This window comes from Bactrocera dorsalis, chromosome 2 (assembly GCF_023373825.1).
Source record: "Bactrocera dorsalis isolate Fly_Bdor chromosome 2, ASM2337382v1, whole genome shotgun sequence".
NCBI classification, from domain to species: domain Eukaryota; kingdom Metazoa; phylum Arthropoda; class Insecta; order Diptera; family Tephritidae; genus Bactrocera; species Bactrocera dorsalis.
This window is the reverse complement of record NC_064304.1, coordinates 103531633-103542152: the sequence shown is the minus strand read 5'-3', so window position 1 is coordinate 103542152 and position 10520 is coordinate 103531633. Positions and strand designations below refer to the sequence as shown.

General features: G+C 41.0%; 1 protein-coding gene across 1 annotated transcript; it reads left to right on the top strand.

Moving 5' to 3' along the window:
• Positions 1-8548: 8548 nt before the first annotated feature.
• On the top strand, positions 8549-10119 carry LOC105221996 (enhancer of split m3 protein). The gene has a single exon (XM_011199151.4). The coding sequence runs from the start codon at positions 8758-8760 to the stop codon at positions 9529-9531; it is 774 nt and encodes a 257-aa protein (XP_011197453.2). The 5' UTR covers positions 8549-8757; the 3' UTR covers positions 9532-10119.
• The last annotated feature ends 401 nt before the right edge of the window (positions 10120-10520 follow it).

Sequence of the window (10520 nt, the reverse complement as noted above, 5' to 3'; positions counted from 1 at the left end):
ATATATTTACAAAATATGGCATCGACGTCCTGCTTCTGTGTGACTGCGAGATCCTTTTGGCCTAGAGTAGAACTCGGTAGATCTACTGAACTACTTGTCCTGAGATCGTTTGGTCACAATTGTCATTCATGCGGGAAGACCAAAAATCGTGTCGGACGTTAGTTTTCAAAGACGTAAGAAGGAGGGTGAAATGAAAATAACTAAGCACTTTCTCCTCCATTGTTCAAAACTGAGGCTGAAACATCTCGGTAGTCTTACATTCGGCGAACCAGAAAAGATCTTATAATTCCGTATATATGCGTTTTTAGCTACCTCCTACCCTTTCAGGATCGGCCTCTTAACCTAACCTAATCTAACCAATTGTCCAAAATAACGCTACAAACGCCGCTCATATTTTTCAGATCGGACCACTATAGCAATTTCAGATTTAATTATTCTTATAAGAAATACAACTGTGAAAGGTATAATAGCTTCGGCGCAGTCGAAGTTCAAATTTTTTTCTTATTTAGTTTATTTACTTCGTTTTTAATTTTATTTGCCATTATTTTTTTAGTTTTAACACCGTTCATTTCTTTAGATCGCGTTTCTTTCGCGCTGAAGTGCCGCGGCAGCCAGTTTATGACCTCTTTGTTGGCGTCGCCGACATTAGGCAAGCGCTTTGTGACACTCTGCAATGTTGGCCACTCAACACACGCTAATGACCGTTTAATTCGGCTCAACACCGCCAGCGCCACTGCTGGTCGCTCCGCCACCATCGTCATCGCGCAGTCGCTATGACACTGACCTCTAGCCGGCCACTGGTTTGGACTCACTTGTTTACTAAGTTTCTTATTATTATTTTTTTTTTAATTTTCATGAAGCGTGTTAAACGATTTGTCAAGCGGAAATCATACGCTGTTGAAATTTTTTACCACGAAAACTTGTAATTTTCGTAATTTTTCTTTCATGTGATCGAATGTTAATTGAAGGTCTTTTATCGTGCTCCAGTTGCGGCGGTCTAAGCGTGGGAACTCGTAAGCTTTTGAAAGTCTGTGCTTAATGGATCGTTATGAGCACGTTTAATAATATTCGGCACTAAATACTGACTAAAGAGTAATCGAGTTTTTTAGGTACATCATAATTACGCCTTGGCGGGAGTTCACTAAATAACAAAAGTAATAGTGAAAGTTTTTCTCTCACCAGAGGGATCGCCCTCTACAGGTAATACGGAAGTTCCAAAATCAGTTCCATTATAAAAAAAGCTTCTTGCACTCATCACCAAGTCCTTCAAAAGTTTCCGGCTAATGTCTTTTTACAAAACTCCAAAGAGGTGGTGGAATGCAGCCACTACAGTCTTGGGGCGCCAAGACGTGTTGTATGTCGCACTGTCTCAACGGATGTAATAAAGGTGTTGTTAGGACCACCCCTCTTGATCTGATTGTCATACAGCCGAGCTGTTGTATTCAGGTTAAGGAGAGGTTTGAGTATGTCATTGCTGCAAAAAGACTGGATTTCTGTCGATGACGTGGAGAGGGAGGGATATCTAGGGAGCAGGAGGTTTATAGATGAAAAGGTTAAGATTAGGTGGCAAAACCGTTGGGATAATAGCTATAACGGTCAGGTGACTTACGGGTACGTTCGGGATGTTGGGAGACTTAAGATTATTGTACCACGGGGAGCAGGAACCCTTGTAATTCGCTCCAACCTACTCATGCGGACTGGCCCTCGGTGGAGTGGTTTAAAAGGCTAATACGGGCAGAGTGTTTTGATCGCTCAATGTAGAGTTGCATTACAGGAGGCGGACACAAAGCACAGCAGAGGTTTTACATGTACCTAGAACCCTACCCAGGTGGTTAGTGTGTCCATTCGAAACTGCCAATTGATACTGAAAATGCCTGGCGTTTCCAGAGCGCTGACCAACGCCTTGATTTTTACTGCTGTGATTTAAGGGGTCAGTGGGGTATTCTGGCCTGTTTTTTTACATTTTTTTTAAGAGAAATTTTTATTCGACATTAGAACTTTTTTCACATATTGTATTATGAGGTTTACCTCGAGCGCTCCGAACGTCGAGCAGTATTATTATTTTTGGGCTTTTCGAAACCTTCCAATGGTAAAGTGGGTTTCTACATTAATTCTAAAGGTATAAGGAAACAGAAAATGCAAAAATAAAAATAAAAAATGAAAAAAGATTAGTCTACTGACCCCTTAAGCGAGCTAAGTTTGGTCATTTCCCTCTCAAGTTTATAATTTCTGAATTTCGGATGCTTTTACTACGCCAAAAAAGTACCTAGGTTCAGCTTATATGAGATTTTTATGGGGATTTTTCACAAAGAGCACCTAACTCGGAAAGATTTATTTTTTATTACACATGTCTGAACTGAATTATCGAAACACTGATAAACTTATTAAAAACTATATGAAAATTATAATGAAATCATAAATTTTTGGAATTTTGTTATCACTCTTTTACCGCAAACGATTGTCAAGCTTAAGCCAATGAATGTGGTTTTATTCAAAGGGGAACTCATTATTTATTCCTATGTATTAATGGAAATAAGACCTTCCCAATTCACTTTGATAGTTTACGAGGATGTATGAAAATCCACTGTTTAGAAAAACATAAATCTATAAATATTTTCAGAAATTTATTCCAAATGAAGCTATTTTAAAAAATTGTTTACTCAATCGCAACAATCTAGCCAATTCGATGATTTAGTTCATTGGATTCTCGGAAATATTGACAATAAAACAAGAAAATCGGCTACATGGTGTTAAAAATCCAGTAAAATAACACCGATTAGTCATCTCGATCGCCATCTACAGTTTGGGAAAATTCCAACAAGGATATCGAACAGTTGTCCATGCCAGCGTGATGTCTTCAGTCCAAAAGGTATCAAGGACAAAAAACACTGTTCAAAGAGTCATGAGTTTTCGAACCACAGTTTAGAATGCAGAGATTAAAAACAACGAAAAGTTAATAATTCAGAGCAGTATTTGGAGATATTAAAGCGTTATAATCCAGAGTTTTTGCATCGATATGTGAGAATGGAGGAAACATGTCTCCATTTTTTCACTCCGCAGTCGAATCGATGGTCATCTGAATAGACAGCACACGATGAACTAACTCTAAAGCATTGAAACCGAAACAGTCGTCTGGCAATATTATAAGATTATGGCGTCTGTATTTTGGATGCGCGTGGAATAATTTTTGTTGACCGCCTTGGCCTTATTAAACTGTTCGAAGGACGAAATCGCCGAAAATAATGCACCGTGTCACAAGTCAGTAAAAGCGCTGCCAAAAGTCCATGAATTGGACTCCGAATTCGATTCCGCATCCATCGTATGGCCCCAAGCGTCTATTTCCTGTTCTCGGATCTCAAAAGAATGCTCGCTGATATTGATATCGAAAAGTTGGAGGGACGCTATAAACAACGTATCACTCTTGAGAGAACTGTATTCAATTAAAAAAATGATTTTTGCCCAAAGATGGGTTTTACAATGCTATGCCAGAGACTTTTCAATTGACCTGTTATTTAGTACTTCTTTAGGAATGAAGTGGTCATATTTCTCCGCTGCCATTTATTTGCGTTAAATTTTGTTAAGATACCGCATCAATTGAAAAAGCTTTCCACACAAGCCCTCGATTTCACTTATTCACTTTATATGCTATATTGGTCCGATAACGGCGGTTTCGAGCAGCGTCTTGGGGAGATATGAACGGGTACAAAATTTTCGGTCGATATCTCAAAAACTGTTGGACTAGTACGCATGGCAAACTTAATATACCTTGTTTACGGAATAGAAAAAAGTACTTTTCAAACGCACTGCAAGTGTGATATGCATTCGGCTGCGAACGCTTCAAAATATACCTACATACAAGTCCTGAAAACAAGAGTTTGTGGTCTACAAAACTGATAAGGATGAATATTTATCTAAATATTTTACTTAAAATATATGTAAATATTTTACTTAAATATACATACATACATATGCATGTATGTATATAAGACACCAGTGAAGCTAGAATTAGCTTATCAGCTTGTGGGGACACGAAAAGGGCTTTTTAATTAGCGATAATTTACTCGTATGCCACCAAAACCATTGGTACCGGCGCGAAAGATTATATTTTTAAGATTGTATTTTTGTATGTATGTACATATGTATATATGTTTGTCATTTTTGTATACTGCACTCAAGATCCCCTGCTAAGTTGACAGGCCAGCGGCGCCGACTCAATGGGTGGGGGAATTTGCGTTACGTTGCGCTGTTGTTGAGTGATGGCTCCTCGAAAACGGCAGTGTTTTTTTTTATTATTATCCAGAAAAGTGTAAGTATGTTCGTATTTGCTTAAAACTAAATCCATTATACTTACATACATACAAAATTGAGAAAGAAGGCTATTTCGATAAATCCGAGACTTTTTGAATTACAATTTTATTGAGTTGCTGAGAAAGGAGAGAAGGAGAAAGATGGCTCAGTGTTATATATGAGTAAATCTAGAAGGACGATTAGGTTAGATTCGGCCATAGGGTTGCTCCTAATCGATGGATTTCACTCAGCCAAATGTTCATCCTTTATTTTACCTATAAACTCCTAAAACTGCATCACCAGACCCTCATATGGGAACGAAGAGTTGTGACCTCCAACACAAATTTGTTAAGGAGATTAATTCCAATTCCAGAAATTTTGTTAAGCTAGCCGAAGATGTGTCTACCGAGATATTTCATTTAGGTCTGGCAAAATCCGGACAAAGAAGAAGAGAGCGACAAGATGATACCATCTCATCCTCCTCCATACAGCTTAGGCAAAGAGCGTCCGACAAAATATTTTGCCGCATCGTATGTAAATAGTGTCCAGTGTAGTAGTGTAGATCATCTGCAATTGCGGCGAGATTGGATTTGCATATTGAACCGGTTCACTCTGATTTAGAATATTCTCTCAGTCGCATAGGTTCTGGTTGTTGACCAGCGCTTGCTGAGAAGGACGACCAATTTCAAGATAATTAACATTGAGATTTTATGTAACTTTTATTACAGTGACCAAAATATGAAGAGTCTTCTACAGATTAAAAACACCACGATGTTTTTTACATTCGAATGTGACTTAAAACTTAAAGAGCACAGCATTTCATAGAACAATAGTCAGGAACACACATGAAATAAAAATATATGTAAGTAATAGCTCACCGTCTTGTCAGTTGCTGAGTGAATTGAAGCGGATGTGACATACAAAACGGAGCTAAAGCCAACTCACTGATTTTTAGAAAAGTTTGCAAAAGTGCTAAGGCTTCCTCGGAGTCTCTGGGTTGATTAACCCGACTACCGTCTCTTCTTAAATCCTCGTTCAAGTTTAATCTGCCCAGAAGCGGATCATCCCGGCGGAGATCACAGTAGCTCCACATGGACAGTAGAAATACAGGTGCTTTGTAAAACCAAAGCTCATGTTTGTGAAATTTACAAAGCGAGATTGTCCGCAAAACCACTGATTCACTACAACGCCCTCGTAGGTACGTGAGTTTAGCAAAGCAAATATGTGTCGACTTGACGTTCATTGGAAAATAAATAAAATGTAAACAAAAATTATTGTATATCGTAAATTTTTGGGTGACTAACAGTTATGAATATGTTCGCAGTTAAATGCCGTGCGTTCCCCCCAGCGCATTAGGGACAAGCGACGTGAGGTTAAAAACATCAGCCAACAAATCCCACAACACTTGTCGCAGCAACAATGACTGACTGACGGCTGATGGCTTTACTTGTGTAATTTGCGTGTTTTATGTGTGTGTGTGTGTGTTGGTGTGTGTTGCGGCACCCCACCCGAGAAGCGACGAATTATGTGTGTTGTAAAAAAAGTAACAAGAGCCCGCAAGTTTTCTGCAAAATGCCGATGCACTGTTATATGGTAGAGCAAACTGTGGGACCCATGCGCTCCCCAACAAAAAAAAATAAACAACAACAAAAGTTGACTGCAAACTAAACTAAAACAAACAAAGCAACACGTCAAACAGTCGGATCCCGTGTCCCACCATCTGCCCAGTAAACCCAGGCAAACTATTCATTGACCGTCCATCCGTCAAACGAACGCCCGTCGGCTCGACCGCCAACCAGCTCAATTGATACGCTTCAACGAAATTCATGCCATCATCATCAGTCGAGCATGCCTCAGCGTAATTGCGCGACTTCAAACCTACATACAAACGAACGGAGAGCTCCAGCTAAGGCGCAGCAGTGGCGCAAAATGCGGGACCCAACCGGCAGCCCAATAACTAAAGCTCAAACAAGTACAAAAAAAGTAAAAGAAAGAAAAGCCTACAACAATAGCAATAAGACCAACAAATACTTAAAGCGCAAAGTAACAAAGGCAACATTTCAACAACAATCCATCGGATCGCATCGCCACAATCGTCGACGTCGTCGTCGTCGTCTTCATCGTCGCGCATCGCAACGTATCGCAATCCATCCATCCGTCCATCGTGTGGGAAACACACGACAAATCTGTTTCCCACGGTCTGGAAAAGTGTGTAGCGTACGAACAAAATACACAATGCGATTTACGAAAGCACCAGCAATAACAGCAACAACAATAGTAGTAATAAGCAACAACAGCATGACACAAGTCAGTGGCAGCGGCAGAGAACTGTCATCATTGACAATAAGTAAGACATGCCCGCGTGGTGGGGCCAAACAACCAAGCAGGCAGGCAGGCAGCCAGCCAGCCAACCAAACAACCAACCGCCCGAACGTCCATTGCATTGGTATTTGTGCCCCTAGCGGGCAATTCCGTCATCCGACAACTATGTTTGCATGCACGTTGTCGTTATTGATCGTGTGAGCAACACTCCAACGTGTTATGCTCTTCTGATTGGCACAAGCGCCGCGCACGATCACTACTTGCTGGCGCGTCTCACGAACACCGTGTCGCTCTCTTTTGATTATGTGTGCGGAGTTCGCGTGTGCTCAGTGTTGCTGTGTGGCGAAGTGTTGCTGGCCGTACGCTATGCGATTGGGCAGCAATGGGACCAATGTTGTGAAGTCCCGCGTGCATAATGGCAAGTGTTGTTGATGTTTGTGGAAATATCCCTGACATGAAAGGTTTTCATCCAAACTTTGTGGATGTATAAAGTTCCAGACGTTTTTTATTGAGTCTTAAGTGGTTAAGATTATCAGCTCCGATGCGACGGTTGTCGTGATCAGATTTCGGAACTCTATTCTGAACGGATCATCCAGCATATATTGGAAATACTTGGTTGTTGAAGTCTTTTTACGAAACTAATAAATGTTTTCGTTTCCTTGCTACATTTCTTTCATCAGAGTTTAGACATAACTTGTAGATAATTTTATAAAAATTCTTTACAGGTTGTTGTAGAGAAGACTTTTCATGATAGTATTTAAAATTCCACTAACAAATATACATATACTATACATATATGTAACTATACTATATCGCACGGTTGCAAGGACCTGGTGATTGCTTTGCTTTTCGGGTGTTTACGGTTGGGTTTCAGTCGCTCATAAGGCGTAAGGTTTAAAGGCCATAGCGGAATCGCAGGAAATTGCAAAGCCGATGAAATAGCAAGGAAAGGCACCCTAAGCCGCTATCGGTAAAATGGGAGCGGGTGGGTATTCTCATGTGTTCTACCACTAGATAACGGGGCTGGGCGGAAGCTTGGCCAGCGCCTAAGATCGAACGCAAGAGATCTAGTGATCTTTTTGCTCTCCGTAAGTCTAGCCTCTTCCTGGTTGTGGAGCTTTTAATTGTCGTCCATGCTTTAAGTTGGGAAATCTTACCAGACGCCATTTGCATAACCTGTATGGAAAAAGATGAGGTGGAAACAACTCAACACTTCCTTCTTGACTTCCCCGCGTCTGAGAGGTCAAGACGTGGGAGCCCATACCTTCAGACATCCCACAAAACTGGTGGGAGTGGAAAAATAATGCCTTTCCAAATTAGTATTGGCTTCTAAGCGTTTTGCTAATTTTTAAATTCGAACACAGCAGTTTTTCTTCTGTATAGTCTCACAAATGACAAAGGATGGCTTCAATAAGCCATCTAACCTATCCTAGGGCCAATTGCTGAGCCCGATTTTCCCGCTTTTTCAAAAATTTCGTGATCGTTTCATCATTATCAAAGTAGTTCAATTGTTCCATAGTTCAATCACTGTATGATCGGTAGATGGAGAAAGCAATATCCTGATCAATATTTGGGGATATGCCTACATGCGGAAACGAAATCGAAAAAATGTAAATAGCCGCAATTCTGCTACCAAATTTTCCCCAACACAATAAGAAACAACACTTTTCGGTCACACTTCGAACGCATTCCCATTCTCGCTTACTCTCTCACTGACTGACTTTGAGTATCAGAAAGCCGACAACAGTCATCAACGCAGCCACTGCACAGTAGTCTCACTTAGCACTGGTAGCACTTGCACCACACACATACATACACACCGATAGCACACAGTGCGACCGACCACCATTGCGATCGTGCAGCGATCGTGCAACCAACCACCACAAACAGCAACCCGTACGAGCTGTGTGAGCGCAGAAAACCCCCTTATTGTATAAAAGTTGTGAACGGGGCAGGTTGTTGGCTCATTTTGAAACCGACACGCGAACCAGAAACAACTTATAAACGCTAAGCTCACTTGTGTCTCCCAACGGAGTTCCCAAAATCACGGATAACGAAAGAACGCGTACGCAAATTTAAATTTAAATAAATATATAGAATTCAACCAAAGCTTAGTTGCAACGCGCAATATAAAATAAAGTAAAAACAATGGTCATGGAAATGTCCAAAACCTATCAGTACCGCAAGGTGATGAAACCGCTGTTGGAACGCAAAAGACGCGCGCGCATCAACAAGTGTCTCGACGATCTCAAGGATCTGATGGTGGAGTGCCTGCAGCAGGAGGGTGAACATGTGACGCGTCTCGAGAAAGCCGACATACTCGAACTAACGGTCGAACACATGCGTAAGCTGAAACAACGCGGCAGTCTTTCGCTACAATCTCAGGCTAGCGCGCATATTGAGTCCTTTCGCTCCGGCTACGTGCATGCGGCGGATCAAATTTCACAAGTACTCCTGCAACAGTGTCAAGCGGATGAGTTGGGTGGCAAAATTATGAAATTCCTCTCGACGCGTCTCATCGAAATGCAACATCAACTGCTGCGCAGCTCAACGGTAACCGGCATTGGCGCAATGCCACCAACAACCGCCTGCACGAATGCCAACCTGTTGCCGCTACCGTTAACACTGCAAATGCCAATGCCGTCGGCAAATTACAATTACAGTGAATGCGGTGAATCGATGGGCTCACTAGAGTCACCGACCAGCGCCAAGTCGCCAGTAGATTACTACAGTGTTGTTAGTGAGGCAGCGCATAGATCCTATGCTACTGCTGCGGCTGTGGCTGCTGCAGCGTCTAGCACATGCAAGGAGCAGGATCTCATCGATGTGACGACGGTGGATAGTAGCTGTTCGACGCGCGATACCGCCTCCGTGGTGTCCGTGGATTCCTGCTCATCTGATCCAATGTGGCGCCCTTGGTGACTAGCGGCGCGCCATTAGTTAAGGCTTTAGTTGTAGTTGTATAATACACGCACACACACACACACAATTGGAATGAAATTGTATCAACAGAATCGTCTGTCTTCCAAGGCGCACGTAGCTGACGTGGGCGGGCGCTGTGGCCCCTGAACCAATCGTCGCAACGTGTTGCGCCACACACACACTCACACATATGCAGTGCACACTTTGCTTTATTTGTTGTCTGTGATATAATATAATATTACTTGTATGCATAAAAGTGTTTGAATGCATCATTACAAAGTTCAGCGTCATTTGCTTTATTTATTGTATAGTTTAGCGCGTTCAGCAAAAATAATTTATATTTTGTTTATTTTAATTAATTGTAAGCTGTATTTGAACTATAAGTGCTGTAATGTTTGTATGTAAAAAAATAATCGAAATGAATAGTAGTTTTGTAAGTTCTCAGCAATCCAAGGAAGTGAACTGGTATTCCTCTAACTGGTATCAAGCTTTAACGGCAAATGCCAAATACCAAATTCCTGAAGTTACATATATATAATATATGTTAATATTTAAAATAAATTGAGAATTAATGCCTGAAATTTGAAATTATATTTTTTTATTCAGTTATAGTAAAGGTGATCCATTACTAGGGAACCTCAACTACTTATTTAAAGAAAAATCATAGAAACTTCAAATTTAATGAGAAATGTTTATTATTATTCGAAAGAACATTTTTTGGCATTTATTTTTTGAAGATTATCTCTTTCAAATGGTGGGCGCGGATATGTTTCAGTTGATCCATCTGTTGAGTTCAATTTTCGATGACTCTTTCGAGCAGTGATATTGTGCTCCAACGCCTGAATCGAAGCGGGATTGTCTACATAAACTGTAGCCTTTACATATCCACACAGGAAAAGGTCTAACTATGTGATATCACACGATTTTGGTGTTCTCTCAATAAATCTTTTGCGGAATGATGCGATGTTTGAGAAGTGGCGCCGTCTTGT

What these genes read in the sequence shown, in the direction of transcription:
- LOC105221996 (XM_011199151.4), top strand. Translation starts at nt 8,758, where the DNA reads ATGGTCATGGAAATGTCCAAAACCTATCAGTACCGCAAGGTGATGAAA.